Raw genomic sequence first — 21258 nt, 5'->3', positions numbered from 1 at the left:
CTCACGCTCACCGCCCGCGCACATCCACGATCGGCACAGGGACGTGGGGTGAAGAAGTAAGGAGGAGCAGGTGTGGGGGGATGGCAGCCACCGATAGACAGGCCCGATCTCAGAAACAAGTTGCTGGAAGACTGCTCAGGTAAGCCTGCACTTTCCCACACATGGTGCTCTATAATGTATTGCTGGGATTTGTATTCCTCTATAGCTGATGGTACATTTTGCTGTATATTATACCATCAGCTATAGAGGACTACAAATCCCAGCAATACATTATATACTTTATGTATAATGTATTGCTGGGATTTGTTGCATTCCTATATAGCAGGTGGTATTCTGCATTGCGCTGTATAGAGGTCTACAAATCCCAGCAATAATACATTATACAGATGCAATGCAGAATACCACCAGCTACAGAGGAGTACAACAAATCCCAGCAATAATACATTATACAGTGGTGCAATGCAGAATACCACCAGCTATAGAGGACTACAAAACCTAGCAATACTACATTATACAGCGCAATGCAGAATACCACCAGCTGTAAAGGACTACAAAACCCAGTACATTATAGCTGGCGGTATTTAGCATTGTGCTGTATAATGTACTATTGCTGGGTTTTGTAGTCCTCTATAGCCAGTGCCATTCTCCATTAATTGCTGTATAATTTTACACTTTTAATTTCACTATATTGCACACCACACTTTTTTTTTCTTTTTTACTTCCACCGCTCCAAGCTTGCTCCTGTGACGGACTACAATCTCAATACAAACTAGTAGTCCATCACTGCAGCCATTTTTTTACATTTATTTTAATTTTATCCGATTAACCGATTAATCGAACGTAATAATCGGCTAACTAATCGATTTTGGAAATAATCGTTAGCTGCAGCTCTACTCTACTCCTTTAGTAAATTAGGGTCACCATCTTGTATTTTTAAAGCAGAGAAACCTTAAAATTGTGTGAAGATGACCTGCTGCACTCACCAGTTACAAGCACTCTATAATAAATATATTTCATGACTTTGCTTACCGTACAACTCAAGGATTTAACACCTGGCATTGTAACAAACAGTTTTGTTAAGTGCTCCATGAACAACATTATTAGCATATTAACAGTTATTACGTGATAGCAATGTCATTTACCTGGTATTTGAGCATCACAAATTACTAAATGCAGCTAATTATCGGAGGGGCTCTCGTCACTGACGTCACTGTAGCTGTTCCTGTAAAATAATAAGAATTAAGACATGTTTCTCAGTTGGAGCTGTGGGTAGTTTATTATGTTAGTTCAAATATGGCAATTGTATAATAAAGAGACCCTGTCACTAATAAAAAAAGTCTAATTAAATGCTGTGGCCGTAAAGTTAAAAGCATATATTTACCTTGTACTTACCTCTCCTGCCACCAAATGACGTTCCAGTGCAGAGGAATCGCCGAGCGCAGTTTCTTCTGAAACAAATGCTTTCAGGAGAGTCAAACTACTTTGCCCTTGCAGCACTCACAGCGCCTTTTTAAAGGTGAAATTAGACTTTAAAAAGACCTTATCAGTGAAAACCTAAAAAACACAGGGCAACACTGTACTTGCTGCTGAAAGCAGTCTGCTGGTTCTGAGCAGGAGTTGTAAGTATTGTAAAAATCAAACTTAAAACAGGAAGACATTCAGAATTAGTCATCCATGCCTGTCCAGCAGGTTTATTCTTCCGAAAGAAAGTCACCGGATTACAGAATTTCTCTTTCCCGATAATCTCCTAAAAAATAATTTTTGCACTTACCGTAAAATCTTTTTCTTAGAGTGTATTGAGTGACACAGGAATTGTAGATGATCTTAGATTGATGGGTCATATGCAGCTACCTACAGGATGTGGCAACTGGCAAACAGGAGAAAACACTGAAGGCCAGCCCCAGTAGTCCTCTCATCCCTAATTCCCTTGTTTCAGTTTTGTGAGCATGCTGTACATAGGAGGAATGTCCTCAATAGACTTCAAGAAAAAGTACAAAACTCTTTTTTTATTGTCCATTAGGGGACAAAGGGATTGTACTTAGACTGATGGGACAATCAAAAGCAAAAGCAGTTTAGCGGAGGGGTTTTTCACAAATTTTAAGTCACCGCCCACAGAGGACAGAAAATGGTCATATATAATTCAAACTGAGATTTCAAGAAGGACTATGAGCAATTTTTTTTGGTTCGGATGAGTATAACTTTTTTTATTGTTGCACCTAGACCAAAACGAGCAGTTAAACCTCACAGGGTGGAGGTAGCCCCACTGCAAGGCTTAATTGAAAATTGCTAGGAGTTCTTTTTTAATCAGGGAGTCCAACTGGCTGTTAAAGGTAAAGGCACCATCAACCAGTGTGACGAGGTGTGCAGAGTCCACAAAAGGTACGGAACATTTGACAAGAAATTTCCTATTAAAAGGGAAAATGCTTCATCACATCATCAGTAGAAAACCATGTTCCCAGTCCTCAAAGAGGAACTGTTCTAGAACAGAGGATTAAGGAAAATAATTATTTGCTGAAGATGATTCTTGACGTGGTACAGCAGGTTGATCCTCTAGATTCACACCAGAGCATACTACATCAATCAGACTGGAAACAACAGTGTGCATACCAGAGTAATGAAGAAAGTGGTAATATATAGTCTATACAGAAGGAGACTGTGAAGGTTCTGAATTTCGATATAATAATAGGGGCATAAGACATTCTGAGAGATGAGGGCCCAGAACTAGATTTAGCCACAGATGGTGCTAAGGCTGAAACTGAATGTCTGTGAGCAGATTGTTCCATTAATCTCGTACAGACTGGCACAGAAGTCAGAAGTGCATATAGAAAGCCTGCCAAACTGAGGGCAGGTCTCAGGAGAAAGAAGTAGAGCTATAGAAGGTGCTGATGCCTATTTTCTTTGATAGGGGTCCCAGAATCAAAAATACAGCATTGGTTACAGGTGAATTGCTTCCTGAAACTGTCGAAGGGAAAATATAGTGAAGTTACCTTGCAGTGGGACTGTCCTCTGAACATCTTTTAACAGACATGTTGTATGATGTGGGTATAAGCAACTATACCCCAAAAAAGGCCCAGCACACTCACAAACCTAGGCAGTAAGTACCTGCAAGGGTCATAGGCATCCCATGGTAATCAAGTCACTAAAGGTGGGCAGTGGAGTATTACCAGAACCGGAAAATTCACAATGTGCTAGAAGCAGCAATAGCAGTGGGAAGGGCATTCCTTGTATGTCGAAGATTGGGCAGGAAAAGTCCGGAAAATTGCCACAATATAGAGCCCAGTGCCCCATGGTCATAAAGTAGGCTGTTACACTATTCAGAGGTTTACACACAAGGAAGGTATACCGAGGCTGGACAGTGTCACTGCTCTAGACTTGGGGAGTGCTCTGCAGTAAAGTACACAAAGTGTAGAAAACAACACAATGCATAGCTCACTGATCAAAGGTCATATCAGAAGACTGGGTTACGCAGAGCTGTACCACTGTTCAAAAACTAGAGAGCGCTCTGCAGCTAAGAAACACAGTACACATGGGTAAAGAAATTCCACAATGCAGAGCCTGGTGTCCAAAGGTCACATTTCAGATTTTCTTTGCCCCATCTATTGGCCTATTTACACAGTGACCCTTCAGGAACTGGGCCACACCAGAGGCTGTGCCAGGGCACTGGAACTTTAGAGTGTCTGACTAACTAACCCAGAACATTAATGTCTGGAAAACACCACAAACAAAGCTCACTGCCCAAATGTACATTCCAGACAGGCCCCGCAATCTTTGGTTCAGTGGGGTCCGGGTACGACTTCCAAGATATTGCCAAGGATAAGCCGATCTATACAGCCCAGCTCAAGCAGCATATTAAACAATTTGATTGAAGAGAAAAAAACAACCCTGGTGAACAGAATGTGCCAATGAAAAAAAACTAGATCAGTAAAAATAATAGCAAATATATCTAACATTTTCCTAGGTCACTAGAAAAAAACAGAAGCATGATAATTAGCAGCAGGGGTTAAACATGTGTTTTCTCTGTTATTTCTGTGTACCTTATGTAGGCAGATGCATATAACCCATCAATCTCAGATTATCTACAATTCCTGTGTCTCTCAGTGGAACATAAAATAATATTTTTATATGCATGAGAGAATTTAATAAACAGTAGAATGACTATAAGTTCTTTAACTGGCCAAGTCTGTCTATTCCTGAAATATGCTCTTTTAGTTTTCTTTTTTGGTTGGTGCTCGTTAATAAAATCGATTGTTAATTTCTCCCTTTCCATCTACTTACTGCTACTCTGGTTACCATCCCATACAATAAGAAAAGAATTAGGATCCATTTGTCCTAATTTGTCAAGAACAGAACAAAGTCATTGATGCTATGTAGGCTGTACCCATGGAAATGTCAATGTCTTTTTCGATAGCAAAAGACAAGCCAAGCAGATTTACCCAGCATTTATTACAGACTGATGTTTCAGAGCTGCATGAAACCTTTTCTCAAGGGTCATCTTGAGAAACATGGCTAGTTTTGAGAGTGCAGTAACCAAGCTTCTTTTTAGCACATCCTTTCACGCTCAATATTTCTATGAATGTAATTGTTACTGTAGGTGTAAGTTTTATTAATTGCCTGCTTGGGTGAAAAATCACATAAATATATATGCAGTAAACAGTAATTATACAGGGAGTCTAAATATTACTGTGCAGTCCAATAGACACCAGAGTTAGACCTAGCGCTCTAAGTAATCAGCATGCAGTAAAAGGCTTGGTTTGATATTGACACAAACGAAAACCTTAAATCCTGGCTGCAAGGAATTAAAACATAAAGATTAATGGTATGTTACGTAGACCTTCTGACACAGCTGCTTGATTTTACCTGTTGCCTGGACAATATTTTGCTAAATTCAAAGCTTTCTTTAGCAATTAAGCTAAAAACCCTTACATGTATGCATATGTGTGCTTTCCTTATTGATTGCTGTAACATTCTTCTTAAATCTGCTTTTCACTGAACTCTTTACAATCTATATATTTTAACTCTTGATTTCTTTTCTTTTTTTTTTTAACACACTTCATAAATGTACATTTTAAAGCACTTCCCTCTTCTCCATTAGGAAACATTTATTCACCTTCATCTATAACTTAGAAGCTTTTATGAGCTCCATTAAGAATAATTCTCCAGAAAAAAAAAACATTTTGTGATTATAAGAAATATGACTATCTTTACCATATTACTCCTACACTGAGCAGCAGGAGTAAGAGGACACATCACTAAATACTCTACATTTGTCTACATTTTCTGGACACTTGTGGGTAAAACCAACAGAAGAAGCTAAAGTGGGTGCAGGATTTATTCATAGGAGTCACAAGATTCTTTGCAGATCATGCAATATGAAAGTTTTTACTCTTTTGCTGTTCTAAAGGTGTTAGAGGGGTTGACTGAGGGATGTATCAAACAATATTATACCAAAGTTAGAGCATTCCAGTTTATAATTTCACATAACAAAAGAAGTGGGGCCTGTATGATAATATCACCATTCTTGTCATATTAAAGTGGAACTATACCTTAAACTAAAAAACTGCTAGCACATGGGCTCTTCTGCATTAAATGTCCTTTTCCTGCCTGCTTGAAAACTGCTTTAGATTGTACAATGAGCTGTGCATGCACATTTCAGCAATCTCAAAATGCCTTGGCGCCAGAATGAATTAACTCTAATGCACATGAGCAGGAGTTATGTGATCTGTGAACAATCAAGATGGCTGATGATGCTGAACCCAGAAGAACATGGAAGTGCCAGTGAAGGAGCATGCATCACTTGAGGACAGGTAAATATTGCAGGACTTTACCTGCACTTAAAAGCAATTTAAAATTTGAAGATGCTTAAATCACAGCAGCCTCATCAGACACACAGACGCAGAGATCCCTTTGTCTGATGCCAACAAGAAACAAATACCGCACAGTATGTGCTTAATTTACCTTTAAAACATGTACATAAATAGCAACCGACCATAATTCTTAAGATGACCAAGCCAAAACCAAAGAGAAAGAATCAATATTTGCAGGGAATCTGAAGAGATTCTGAAGCTCTGGCGCTGGAAATGGCAAAAGCTCTGGTCAGAGTGGGAAAATATATTCTACACATATTCTATATATTCTACAATATATTCACACCTCCAAAAACTATTAAAAGTAGGGAGTGTAGAGGATCCATAACCAGAGCCCACATTAAAAAGTGCAAAGCAGCAGCTAATGGCACGTGTTCCTGATGAGTATCACAGAAGAGGTCAAACTGGACATAAGTCTATTAAGGCAAGATGTTCAGAATGTAAAAGGAGGACCCTGTGAACTTGACCCACATCTCAACTTGAAGAAAGTTTGGCAATGCTTGATTTTCCTAACTCCACTACTCAACATGTCCTGCTGAAATGTCTTTCTAAAAGTGATGATCTCGATAATGTGCTTTGTTGAAATTTGTTATTTTATGAAATCCTAGAGGGGCCAGAACGGAGTTCATCTTAATTTTTTTTTTTTTAAAGATTGGCTCTGGTCCATGTTTTCTTAGAACAAGTTATCCTACTGTAGAGGGATTCCTCTCATGTTGAGTTGTGTTTCCAGAGCAAGAAGTGAAGGGAAATCTTACAAATGCATTACAGACATATAAAAAAAAACCAGACAGGTTATAATCATTCCCTATTAAATCCAAAATTAAAAAAAAAAAAGTTTTCTTCACTGGAGACCATTGTGTTATTTGGAACAAATTCAAGCTTTTTCTATCCTGGAAACCCGTTTTGAATGTTGGTTCTTTGGCCAAAATGCAGCAAAAAGCAAATATCCCCTGCCTAAAATGTGAACAGTCAGCTGCCAACTTCTGGGGCCTATTATGGCATTGCTCAAATGAGACTGCTCAGAGCTGAAGATGGCGGAGTCTGGGCCTGTAGCAGACTTGCCATTATTCACTGTGAGCCAGTCTGCCATTTACCCTTCCTCCATCACCAAAGGCTTTGCAGAAGTCAGACAGTATTGAGAATGTACATAATGTAACATAGCCTGGGCAGTGGCATCCTTTAAGAACATGTGCACAGTTTTCATGATAGCAATAACATTTACTTTCCTGAAACTGCTTTTTGGTTATTTGTGGATACATGTTCTTACATTATAATTAAAATAAGTACATGGATAGGCTCTAGAAGGACTGGAACCCTTATATAACCCTACTGCAATTCTCAGCTCTATTAGAGAATTTTCCCCAATGTCCGGTGGTTTCATCAGGCAAGGAGTGAGGAAAAATCTGCAACAAGGACGTAAACAGAGAAAAATCTGACAGGCGTTCTAACCTTTCTGTCTATGTTGCTGTTGAATATTTACCTTCACTTGTGGTCTGCTAAAACTGTTGTCACTGTGAGAGTAAAAAAAGGGGAAAGTCTCTTGGAACCTGGAGCCCCAAAAAGCAGTACAATGCAGACAAGGAATTTAACCCTTCCCCACTCTTTACAAAATTTATAAATACAAATTGGCTGGACATACACTTTAAGTTGTTTTAAAATAAAATCAGCCCCAAAATGTAATTGTGGGGCGGATGCTAGATGGCGCAGAGGAGAATATGAATTTCCTATGCTCCTTTAGTGTCATCTAGGGGCGCTAGCGTTGTGCGAACAACATTCTCTCAGCTATCCGCTGCGCAGAACATTTATAGATCAGCCCTTATGTGTTACATACAAATTTACATGTAATTTATAAGTTCGCTAATTATGTCCTTAGTATAAAAACTTCATAGCGGAAACAACTCAGGGCAGAAGGGAGAATCCACTAACCATACAACCATAAGCTTATTCAAAAAGACAGCAGTGACACGGAGCAACCAATCAGATTAATTAACCTGTAGTTAGAAGCCAGTAGTAGTTAGTAGTGAAGGATATTTTCTGACTGGTGGCTAGGGGTTACATTATACACAGTTTATCCCTGCTCTTTGATCTGCCTTATTGCATATGCTTTTATGTTTCTAAAGCTGTCCAGTATGGGCGTAAACATACAAGCCTGGCTGATGTTTATGTCAATAAATGTAGAAAACAGAAACAAAAGCATGAATAGCATAAAAAAAATAGAATTTTGAACTAAATGCGTTTTCTAGCTTTTGAGTAGAGAGAACTAGGTAGAGATCACTCAAGCGTAGGAGTTTTATCATTACTGGCCAAGGTCTAATAAGTAAGATGTCGGGAGCGGAAAAAGCTTCAATGTACAGATAGCGCAGAGTTGTCATTGCTGCAATGGGACAAATTCTGAGGCAAAAATAGAAAACACGTGAATAGTTAGTTTAGTTCTATTTTTTTGTTTGTGCACACATTAAGTGGCTGACAGCGAGATTACAGCTACCGGCCTTCAATGGTTCACCTTTCAAATTGTAGGTAACAATAGTAATAGGGCAGAAATATCCAGTTTATATGATTGCTATCCTTACTCCCCTCTCCCCCACCAGTTCAGCTTCCCAGACCAGCTAAAGTGGTCTTCTGGCACCCACACAAAAACACACAATTATGTTCCTGTCTTTTTAATGCTTTACTTATCCTGTGTACTGCTAAAACACACAAATAAGCTTGAAAAAGTCAATAACAAAGTCAATAGAAAGAATAGATTATTATGTGTATGCAGAGTGGAGTGAATTGATTCTATTATACCTCTAAAGACATGGAAGGCCTCTTTTGTGCAGCAGACATCTAACACATAATATGTCCACTCTTAAAAGCAGCCTTGCTTTCTATAACAACCCATCACATGACAACACACCAACCACGATGGCACCTCCCACTAGAAGGTCATCATTAAATGTATTAAGATGTGTCCTGGTAAATTGATTCTATTACTGCTGTTTTCCTTTGCCTCTTTTAGAAAAATCAGGCATGTCGTTTGGAACATTTTAAAGGCTGCAAACTGCCTCTTTTTTATTATCTTTTATTTATTTTTTTTGTACATACAGTAGATACAGTTTCAGAAAAATAACAACCACCACAAAGTAAATGTATTCCTTCATAGAACTGTGCTGGTTCAAAGGTCTATTGTGTTAGGGTTGGCACATGAAAGATTGCTTGGGGGCACATAGCTGAAATTGAACTTTGCAAACAATAACTATAAAGAATAAGTATAAACTGTTTTTTTTTATTATGATAGATTTTGCTTACTTTGCAATATTGCATATCAGTATCCAACAAAACTGCTGTGATGTGCAGTAATGTAAACAGTAGGCATACATTAAGGTCCATTCACAAGCATGGAAAAGTGGATGTGTGAACTGTAACATCACAATACTGTGCTTCTTTAACCCTTCCTCCCCTTAACACCACCATGGCAATTAAATAAATCCTCTATAAGCATCAAGTGAGGTTCCATGGAACAATACTCTTCCCTTAACATAAAACAGGATTATTCCAGGAAATTAATTACATAACATTGTAATGAAGGAGAGCCTGAATACAAAAAAATTAAACTTGTGACATACCTGTTGAGCTTTACGTGTTGCCCCATACATTGAGCAGGGCTGTTTTTGATGTGTCTGGAGCTGTGGGAAAAAAGAGTGTGCGAGCAGCTCATGCAAGTCTATGGAGGTGCGGGAGCTGTGCACCCCCACACGCTACTTTCTGCAACTCTGAAACTTGACAGCCGCACACAGACGGTGTATGGACCTCAATCCATCATGTCTGAGTCCCAGACTGTACACCATCTATGTGCAGCTGTTACGCCTCGGAGCTGTGGGAAGCAGCATGTGAGGGCGCACAGCCCCTACCTCTCCATAAGCATACAAGGGTTGCCCGCACACTTCTTTCCGCACATTAAAAAACATGCTTTCACTCTGTACGGAGCAACATTCTCCTTGTGAATGAGACCTAATACATACTTGTTCATTTCCATGCAGCTCAAACACGTGCAGAATTTTGAAACAAGAGTAATCAGACAAAATGCAGACCCAATCATAAAATGACTGCGCCAAATCCTTACAGTGCCAAAATGAAATGATTCAGGTGTTTTGTCTTCATTCTGTGGCAATATTGTGTGTATAGCACATCACTAGGGTGAACCTAAAATTTATTGTGAAAATGTTTGCAACTGTGTATATTAATAATAACAGGTGCATATATTTTTTTTACAAAAGCGTGATCATGCGTTAAAATAATGTGCTACTATCACAAACAATATGGCATACATAAGCATTTTGCACAAAACCCATGCAGTGCAAAGATGGGAGCCCAATCTACTTACTTTCTTTAAAGGAATCCGATGTAAGCATTAAAATACAAGTAAAAACAAATTAGACAATTCAATACTTGAATAAAACCAGCTACATTATTCCTATTGTATATATTTCTAGCAGTCATTATCTGGGAATTCCTGCATTTGCAACACATAACAGAATACATTGTGAAATGGAAATGTAAGTAACTGATAATAAAGAAGAATGCAATCAATAACTGTGACTAGAAAGTGCATTGCAAATACAGAATAGAATAAAAGCAGGAGAAAAAAAGTAGAGTAATGAACTGAGAGATCTTCACAGTTTCTCTGTATTATATAGAGTCGTCCTTTTAACTCTGCTAATGGAATCTACTCATCCAGCAGGGATGAACAATCCTCATATTGGCTTCTTTTAAAAGCGCTGGCGCCACTGGCTTTTTAATTAATGTAAAACTTTACAGTACGATATGGGGAAAGCCTAATGGAAAAACTCACATGTATAACTATAGGTATTTTCAATGGCAATTTTATCTGAAATAAGGAATATTTGACTATATGCTTTTGATTTCTCAAACAATATAAACAGACATGTATTTCCCATTAAGCAAAGCAACATATACCTAATAAATAAAAACATATAAAGGCACACTGCTTGGATAAACATATGTTTGTATTGAAATACCATGTGGTACATGTTCGGAATGTGATTTAATTATGAATGCTATATATACCAGTCAGCCATACTCCAAGTTATTAAAGTTTGTCAAGTGGGTGTAAGCTGAGTGGTTTAAGGGTGATATCAGATTTTGGGTTTAAAGTGATGTACAGTTTGTAGCAGTATTTTTGCTGGTTTTCTACTAACAATGCATATCACACCTTGTATTTTTGGATATTGCCTGTTAGACATAGTTTACATTTTCATATAATGTACACAACATATTTACATCAAATTATTCAATATTTTATATAATTATATTCAATGATGTCATGGTAATCTTTCTTCAGGTTATACAAACACAGAAAAAAAAAGAAATCATCTCACATTATTATCTGAAAACATGTGGAATCCATTATCTGCAAACATTTCAGCCATAAGGTTTTTAAAGACAGACAGAGAAAACTATTCTCATTACTCTGACCTAAAACTGCTCCTTTAGTCCGCTTTTACTAATAGAAAGCTAAACAAATAGGGCAGTGACCACCACCTGGAATCTTGCCTTGATGGACTATCAATACCAATATTCTTTAAAGTATCAATGTACAGGGAAAAGCCACTCTTACAAAATCATTAATATTCAATGCAATATCACTGTCATGAAGGAGAACACTCAGGGCTTGACTTGGGCAGGAAAGAGACAACATTTGTTGGTGGCCTCACACTTTTGTGTTTCTGGGTTTTGTAGGTACTAGAAACATGAGATGACTGTTGCATGACCTGCTATATTTCCAGCATATTATGTATGTATGAGCACTCTGTAGCCACTGCAGATCCCCTCTTGTCAATTAATTGCAGAGTAAAAAAAAAAAAAAATCAGTCACTCGGGTTGTTTGTTCCCAGCCGACTGACATGGTTGTCCTGAGATATAGGTGACAGATTTACTGAAAATGGAGAAAAGAAAATGAGAAAAAAATGGTGAATAATCAGTTCTTCTGTATTATTTAATCCTTAAAATAAAAGATAAAACCTGACTGATTGCTATTGCGAACAACTGTACTTTTGTTCACATTTTTCCTCCAGGCTAATGAATTAGCCCCGTAAGCTGGTGTTAAGGTCATCAGCACAGTGTTTATAGATGCACACTTTGTCAACACAAGCATGCACATTACTGATCATTCCAAAGAAAGATTATTGGACAATCAGAATTTCCAACCACCATCTTTTGCCTCGGTCAGCCAGTTCCCATATCATTAAGGGAAAACATAAACGTATATGTTGTATTCACCCTATGGCTTCATTCACAACTGTGAATGGTGCTGGATTGCATGAGCCACATAAACTCCTCTGTGAGACTCATGTGACCTCCTGCCAGCAGGAGCTGCTGTATTAAACCAATGACAGTTGACATCACCTGCAGCTATTGACATGCAATTGCACAGTCTTAAATTACCTGTGTTTGATCACTTCTGGGCGCAAAGAGTCTGCGTTCAGGTGCGGTCATCTGATAGTGACTGCAGCATGTGCAAATACTGTACTTGCAAGCAGCCTGTGAACAGCTGCAGGTGGTTCACCCAAAGAAGTCCGCATTAGTCTCATGGAGGAAGCTGTGAACCTCAAGTGGTCTGGCCCCATTCACAGTTGTGAATGGGGCCTTATATATTACACTGACTTCTGTACACTGGTAGGTGCACATCTATATAAGAATCAACTGTGTAAAGAACATTATATCCAAAAGAATGCACAGACAAAAGATGCTTATGGCCATGTCGGTGGACATGATGGGACTATAACAGAAAACTGGTTAACTGGGGTCAGTTGAATTGGAAATTTGATGGATAGGCTGGCAGTTTGTTCTAGGTCACTCAAACCAAGTGAGTAGCATTTTTTTAGAAGGAGAATTCAGCAGTGGCCAAGTTTCTCTCATGACAAGCTTACTTTAAGTGACTGAAACTGTAATGGGATGAAAGAGAAAAACAGGGACAGTGGAGCTGATGTGAGATTTGTGTAAAATCTGCTACATTGTTAGTGCATACTGTACAATTACAAAGATTAATGATTTTCAGCATATCAGACTGAATGTGGACCTCAGTTTTCTAAACCACTATCACACATTTTTATGACTATTCCCCTCTCTGTGACTATCACTCTTCTCTTTCTTTCCATTCCGTAGCCCACTCTTGTCCTCTTGACCTAACTTTCTCACTTCTTTTTTTACCCTGTATGTGTGTGTGTCTTTTTTCAGAGATTGTTGTTCTTAACATTGTGGTAAAGCTTTTTGTATCAGTACTGCTTGGACTGATAAGAAGGGAAAACTCAAAAGCATGTCCTGATCATTTAACTTAGTGCAAATAAAAAAAGTATAACGGACTTGACTTTTAGGAAAATGCTTGTTTAAATTTCAAACAGCAATTATTACATTTCATGTAGTAGATCATTCAACGTGTCAACCGCACAGCTGTTCTATGGACAGCCTAAAGCATTTAGAGTGACACTAAACTCAGGAGTTAAATCCTAAAAATGCATTCAAATACCCTATTAACAAAAATGTATGTTATTTGTGTATCAATCGGCTGTAGATCTTTAAATAATCTCTGAATTGGTGCTGACACTGTCCTTCCTTCCTGTGTGTGTTGTGAAGTAGCCACCAATCCAAGCTCACTCCCGTGATGGACTACAATCTCACATTTAATTCTCTAGAGTGTATTGAGATTGTAGGCCATAACGGGAGCGAGCTTGGAGTGGTGATTACTTTACAACACACACAGGGTCCATGGAGAACAAAAGTATCCCCCCTCCAGAAGGAAGGACAGTGTCAGCACCAATTCAGAGATGATTTGAGGATCTACAGCTGAGTGGTACACAAATAAGATACATTTTTGTTAATAGTGAAGGTACCTGAATGCATTTTTAAGATTTAACTCCTGAGTTTAGTGTTATTTTAAGACCTGCATAATGGAACCAGAAGTATTTACAGCAGGTTTATTAAAAGAGAACTATGGCCCAACCTAATCTGGCCATTGTTCTCTTTAGGGTCACAGGAGGATATTTACTATGTCCTCCGATGACCCAAAGCTCAGCATATAGTGGGCTATTGCCCGCCCACTCACCATACGTCACTCCAGTCAGTGCTGAAGGAACAAAGAGGGGGGAATTCCTGCGGGGGGTAGTGACTGACAGTCACCTCTCCCTGCAGGGAGAAGATCATGAACTGAGTGATTTGTGGTATGTGATCGCTCAGTTCTCGATCTATAGAGCCGACGTGTGACAGCTTCAGTGTCACACATCGGCTCTAATTATGGAGATAAATGTATATCACTCTACCTATGATTCTCCTTTAAAATGCATGATGGTATAAGGGGAGGAGGGGGTCTTTAGCCCAGAAGGGAAAGACTCAGGCAGGGCTGAAAACACTGCTCTGAATTTTAGTGTAGCAGAAGCAGTGTTGTCACCTCTTTATAGGAAGTTAGTAGCTTAGTGAATTTCTGGCAAGTTCATTGGGCATTTTTTTATACTGTTCACATTTTTAAATGGGATTAAACATGGAAATTGTATGAGTGTAAATGTTTTTTTCCCAGACATACACTTTAACCTTATATGACTGGTGAAGTTCAAGAAGTGAAGGCATAATTGTGCACAATAGAACATTTCCTTTAACGTTTATACATGACAAGATGTACCGAGGACAGGAATAACAGAGTAGAGTGACAATTAGCTGGGAGCATGCAATTGATTCCATAAAGCTAAATTTCTTCAATGAAAGGACTCATCCTTATGCATTTGCATTAAGCAGTTTATGAGCAGTTAATGAAGCAGGCAATATTTAGATCTGAATAATACAGCTCATCTCCCAAGTTTGCATTGCTGCACATAAATCCGTATGTGTAGGTCTGCTGGGAAGGCAGCAACTTTAATGTTGCATCTTAAAAAGGGGGAAAAAAAGCTCCTGGCAATGATGGCCTCATTTATATGTAACAAGAAAAAATAAAGCCAAAGTACATTGCTATTTGCTGAGCCTTTCAGACCAAATCTGAATTATTTGCCCCATGCTGATAAAGAATTTCAATTAATCACAAAGTAAATGTTGTACGCTTATACCACCACTTAGAGTCTCACCAGGTATGAAAATACAGTGTTTACTTAAAGACAAAAAAAACTGTTATCATTTGAAAAAAAGTCTAAGGAATGATGACATAATCTGTGATTCTACAGTACTAAAAGAGCAGAAGGAAAAGGGTCTGACCTTAACATTTTACTATTGCTGCTCCTTTATCCAAGCACAGGACCGGAATTAAATCTCAACTGTTGTTTACCCTTTACCTCAACCTAACTCTAAACTCTAAGAGGTTGATTTGCTAAAGGCAAATAGGCTGTTTCCTTTAACTTAGTGAATGTGGTGCAATTTCACTTTGCAAAGAATACTCAATCATGTTCAATGAAAATAGAAAAAAAAAAGTATTTTGATTGCACATGATTGGCTGATGGAAGTCAGCAGAGCTTCACCCCTTCACTAAACTAAGGAGAAACTTCCCCTGTTAAGTCCAAATCCCCTTGCAAAGTGAACAGCCTATTTGCCTTAAAAAAACCCATAAAGCTCAAATTAAACCCTAAACCTTAACATCAACCAAACCTTAACCTTTGAATGAATCATCATTTTATTTATTGTGGGGAATGTTTAGAACCTCTGTTTAGTTTGCATTGCTGTGTGTGTCTTTTTCCTCTTACTTCTTGTCTCTGTGGAACCCTGTTACAAGGGAAATCTACATAACAAAGCCAAGGGCATTTAAAAATAACTTTTATTTGGATTAACACTTCTAACTAGGGATGCATCTGTATGTCGGTATCGAGTACGAGTACTGACATTTTTTTTTGGTACTCGCCGAATACCAGAAGTCCCATTCAGGAAGCCAGGCGGCGTGTAATGACCCACCACCTGGCTTCCTGATTAGCAGGGAAGCTGCCCACATGCTTCTCGTCACTGTGACGAGGAAGCATGCAGCCGGCTTTCTGGCCAATCAGGAAGCCGGGCGCTGTGGAATGACGCGGCGCCAGGCTTCCTGATTGGTCGGGAAACCAGCTCCATGCTCCCTCGTCATGAGGAGACGTGGGAGCATGAAGCCGGCATTCCGACCAAATAAATTGTGCGCCACGTCATTACACGCCGCCTGGCTTCCTGATTGGCCAGCTTCCGACCAATCAGAAAGCCACAAGTGACGAGAGAGCATGGAGCCGGCTTCCCGACCAATCAGGAAGCCGGGCAGCGTATAATGACGCGCTGCCCGGCTTCCTGATACCAGAAGTATCAGGCTAGGAATCGGAGCATTTGGGCGAGTACAACTACTCACCCAAATACTCAGCATCGGCACTGATAATAGTATCGGTATTGGTGAATCCCTACTTCTAACCCATAAACTCATTCCAGCCCCACTCTAACACATTTAGATAAGCAGAATCACTGAGGAGAGACTTCCACTTTTCCTTATGGAATTGCTTAACATCTTACTGGTCTGGCTACTGAGAGAGCGCGTGTATAGAAAAAGGTAGGTAGTCAGTTAACCATCCTGTTACTTGTGGGTTGTCACCACTAATAGAATATAACAAGTGCCCAAATATTATAAGTTCTTGCCACAAGGTCAGTAATATGTGGCAGGTTTAGGATTAGGTCAGAAATAGGCATTAGAATGGTGTTAGAGGTTAGAGGGTTACAACAGAGGATTAGCTGTGGATCACAAAGATCACAGGGTCCAAGCACCCGCTCTTTTTTATTTGTTATATAGTGTTGTGGTCACATGAGTAGCACACTAGAACTCCAGTTTGTTTGAACTGAACACACAGCTTCTACTACAATGTTATAAAAACACATTAGTTATCCATAAATCATTTGAGTACTTGAAAAAAATTTACCTGGGAGATAATTTGCAGCCATTCTGTATGAATGTACTAAGTTTTCCTGAGGCAGCCAGCATTAGTCCCAGGTATGGAGGAGAAGGTTTCATAGGTCTGGATGAGAATTCTGGATGGAATTGCACACCTACAAAGTATGGGTGATCTGCAGACAAAAAACTCAGTTATCAGATCAGTCAACATCTTCCTGGTGGTCTTGACAGTTTTCTGTACATGACAAGGTAAGCAAAGGCATAAGACAGCAGTCTAAAGAAGTAATCCCCTATGCTCATTCTAAAAATAAGTGTCATAAACATGAGCAAATGTACTGGCAAACATCCTTAATATTGACCTTATTTCAAGGAGATCGGTTTGCAAAATCCATTTTAGACATTTTCTATCAGCCTGGGAGTGTCCACGCAGGTCAGGTGTAGCCCATACACAAATCATGGTTTCCTAAACAATGTAGATCTTATGTCTTTGAGTACCTTTCACTTTTTACTTGCTCCCTAATAAAAGGCCCCGTGGGCAGGTAAGGATCATCAAGTCATCAACAAAGACTTATTTATCCACAAGTGAACAGGAACTGTTTGTATAAGCCCACAACAGGTAGAACAGCAACCAGATGTAAATCTGCTTTGGAAAATATTTGGAGAATAATAGTTTGAACCTGATTAGAATAATCTTTTGCTGTTGTGCATATACAACTGGTTTCTATTACGAGAATTATTTTCTTTTTGTTTAAAAATACATTCACTCTAGTTCTGGGGTCTCAACGTACCACTTTTCTCACAGTATGAAGCACATTGCCACCTGTGAATCCTCCCCTTAGAGTTATATCATTTTTTCCCCTTTTATTTACTCTATTAAAACATTTTTTTATGTATTAAACTATTTTTCCTTTAGCACCCATTTCATTTTAGAGGGAGGTACCTCATGGGAGGTACCCCTGAGGAGGTAAACCTCAGAGAGGTGCTTTTTCCTTTAGCACCCATTTCATTTTAGAGGGAGGTACCTCATTCCTACATCAAATCTCTCTTTTACCTCCCTTAGGTGCTTAGGGATTTATTAGAGCGAGGGAAAATGGAGATTTGATGGGGGAATGCAAAAAGAGAAAAAAGTAACGGGGTTACAATGGTCAATAGAATTGAAAATAGGAAATGAGGTTCCTCCTTCTAAAATGGAATGGGTGCTAAAGGAAAGAGGAAAAAAAGAGTTTATTAAATGAAAAAGATTTTACTAGAGTAAAAAAAAAAAGAAAACATGTTATATAAATCTAAGGGGAAGATACACAGATGGCAATGTGCACCATACTGTGAGAAAAGTGGTTACAGACACAATTACACATTTAGGCAAGTGAGAATTCATGTTCACAGTTTTACTAGACTTTGTTAAACTGTGTGTATATGGTGTCTGGAGACGGCAACCCGCAGATGCTGCAGTGCCGTCCGTCCGTTTTTTTACTACGGGCGGACGGCAAGAGGTTAAAGACAGTGAGATAACGAGGCTGATTTAATAAAGGAGTTGAGAATCTTAATTTATTGTGTGAAGATGCTCAACACCATTAGTAAATCAGTCCAAATGTTTTGGGGTTCTTGTCACATTTTGCATTGGAGTACAGAGTTTAATAGCTTCTGGATAAGGTTGGATAAATCCCTGGTAGCCAAAACATAACAGAAACATTCAATATTAACCTTCAAGTTCAACGACTTCCATTCTCTGTCCCTCTGTGTCATGTCCAACAAATCTTAAGCCTTTTTCTTCGAACTGCTGTGTTAGCTCTGGGTTTACCTGTGCAGAATGATGGAGATTTGTAACAGTCTATCAAAGCGTCTCTCTCCTTGACTGCAAGTATGAAGCATATAAAGTGCAATAATGCAATGCTCAGACCATGAAGGTGACTTTCACATGTCTCAGACTAGTCACATTTTAGCACAGCACATGGTGATTAAGTGTCTTTACAACAAGCAACGACCATGACTCTAAAGTAAAAGTAAAGTTTTTTCTTTCTGGGTCAGGCTGACACATTTCCACTTGTTGTATGAAGTTTCCATTATATACTTGTTACCATACCTCTTTATAATACACCTGTCAATCTAAATTGTCTTCTGCTAGAAATTTTAGAAATTAGAAATTTGTTTCTTCAAAAGTCAATTTCCATCTCATTATGGGAACAGCCACTGGACATTTTGATGTGTTTCCTGTGATTAGTCTGAGAGGGTATTTTTACATCTATAGGAAAACTGTATATCTGTGCCCCATTGGGGAGATTTCCCTTAACTTCCTGTCCTGTAGACACAACAAAAAACTGGGAGAAGACCTCTTTAAAGTAAGAGGAATTCTTTTTTGAACAGTTACAACCAGAACAAGTGTCCCCACTGGAAGATTTCCCTTCTGTTCATGCTTCCTTGACAAATGAAAATGTTGGATTGTCCCTGGACAAATCGAGAGGGCAGACCATTCCAAAAGGCACACAAACAGCAATAGAAACATGGCAGGGGCTCTATCCAAATCTGTTTTCAGGTTTCAGTTACACTTTAAGCAGAAAAACATATTTATACTTTTGGATAGAGTGGCGAGGAGTTTCAGTCTCTTTCAGGTTTTTATTGGTGTTTGTGTCCTCCAGAGAGATTTTCCCCACTTCCTTCTCATGTGTCAGGATATCCTTGAGTCTGAAAATTTTATGAAGATTTAAAGGAGAACAGAAAGGAAGGTGAGTGCTGTATTTTTTATTATGATTTGGTATTCTTTGCAAAGTAAATTTTCACTTTGTCTTAAGTCATCCACTGAGATAAGTGAAAATTATGAAAGTGCTCTACTCCTTTAGTGAATCAATCCCAGTGACCATATACCAGTAGAATTTTGCTCGCAAAAATTAGTTTTTGGAATGTTTGTTCAGTTTTCCAATAGTTAATGGGGTCAAATCAACAATAGTTTTAAAGAAAAAAAATTGAAGATGGAGACATTTTTCTTGAACAAACAAACTTCTAACATTAAGGTTGTTTTCATTTCTCTAAACTCCTTTCATTCCAAAATCAAACCTTAGAATTAAATGAAATTTTGAACAACATTCTACAAGTCTTTGGCAGCATTATTGAATGTCCTGATGAAATTTTTCCTATGAACGCTCGTACCCAAATTCTCAGAATCCAATGCCAATATGTGAAAATCTCATGAAATCCAATAAGGTTAGAGAGCTGTCTTGCTCCTCCAATGCTTTCCTATTAGTAGAATTACTGGATAATGAGAAAGCACTGGAGGTATGGGGTCAGGGTTGAAATTTGCATATAAAAACAGTTCAGAGTTTGGAGGGGGTGGGCGGGGGAGGGTTTCAGGGTGCTGCAGCAGACATCTAAAGGACATGGGGTGGCACCTCTAGGGCCCACACTGTAATGCTGTGGCCTGTTTAACTTGTTTGAACAGGTGTCAGATGCATTTGAAAGGAAATATATTGCCTTTTAAATTTTTAGCTATATATGTGGATATTATCAGGTAATGCAAACTTATAACCAATAAAAGTTAATGTTTTAGAAACCATTTTTTTAGACATAGTTTCTCATTACATATGTTTATGAGGCAGGTATTTGCTTTTTGCTTAGTAGTACTGCACAATAATTGTGGTTTACTGCTCCTTTCATTTGGTTGAAGTTTATCAGTCTGATTATACTGATTGAAAGCATCAGACTTTCAATGTGGCCTTTATTTTACCAGTTATTTACCAGGAAGAATGAATGCATGCCTAATATAATGACAGCCACGACAGGTAGTACAAACAAATCTGTATCTGTGATACATTGATGATATGAAACAGCAAGTATGTAAAAAAGTTAAAGTCACATAAAAATGGTTTCAGGTAAAAATTATCAAAATGTCTACCTATAATACATTATTGTTTTTAGTAAAGGAGATATTCACGTTAGTTAAAAAAAAGGAGGATTCAAGTTAGTTAAAAAAAAGCAGCATAGGAGGATTCTCAACCCTGTCCATTACTTTTATCACCTGTTGCAGAAAACCATAGTCCAGAATGAAATAGAAAAGTAACATTTATTGATATTAAGCATGGCTTGTGTAGTTGTTATATTTTTATACTGATATTCTTTTTTTCTTTTTAATAAGAATGACACATATTTTCTAAATATCCAAGAAAATGCACCGTGCCATGCCTACTCTTTGACAGAACTTCAAGGCCTCATTCACACTAGAAAAGGCCAGCACGTACAACTCCATGCTGCGTGCAGAGCCGTATCGGGCAGCTCCCGGGAAGGCAGATGCTGCGTGTGATTAGTACGCAGCCCCCGTCCTTCTCTATGGGAGTATGCGGCCATACGCCCCCCTACGCTCACCTCTAGTGCAGGTCTGTGCGGGTGCGTGTTTCCTGGCTCGGATGCAGACAGGATCCATCCTGTCAGCGTACGAGTACGCTCACCCGCACGGACATGCAGGGCGGGTAAACGTAGGGTGGCGTATGGCTGCGCAGTCCCATAGAGAAGGACGGGGGCTGCGTACTAATCACACGCAGC

The 21258-nt window shown here is 38.8% G+C and overlaps 1 protein-coding gene across 1 annotated transcript in view; it reads right to left on the bottom strand.

Annotated features, from left to right (window-relative positions):
* LOC108787942 (CTP synthase 2) overlaps nt 1–21258 on the bottom strand; it is a 138028-nt gene that overhangs the window by 16875 nt on the left and 99895 nt on the right. Inside the window, exons 17-19 of the mRNA XM_018557640.1 lie at nt 18433–18529; nt 16760–16904; nt 1143–1222 (exon numbers count right to left, since the gene is read on the bottom strand). Coding sequence (XP_018413142.1) covers nt 1177–1222; nt 16760–16904; nt 18433–18529 — 288 coding nt within the window. The 3' untranslated portion in view covers nt 1143–1176. The remainder of the gene's footprint in view (nt 1–1142; nt 1223–16759; nt 16905–18432; nt 18530–21258) is intronic.

The sequence above is a fragment of the Nanorana parkeri genome, unplaced genomic scaffold, assembly GCF_000935625.1.
Source record: "Nanorana parkeri isolate BGI_ZX_2015 unplaced genomic scaffold, ASM93562v1 scaffold293, whole genome shotgun sequence".
In the NCBI taxonomy this organism is placed as follows: domain Eukaryota; kingdom Metazoa; phylum Chordata; class Amphibia; order Anura; family Dicroglossidae; genus Nanorana; species Nanorana parkeri.
The sequence above is the reverse complement of the archived record's forward strand: the minus strand, read 5'-3'. Positions and strand labels throughout refer to the sequence as shown.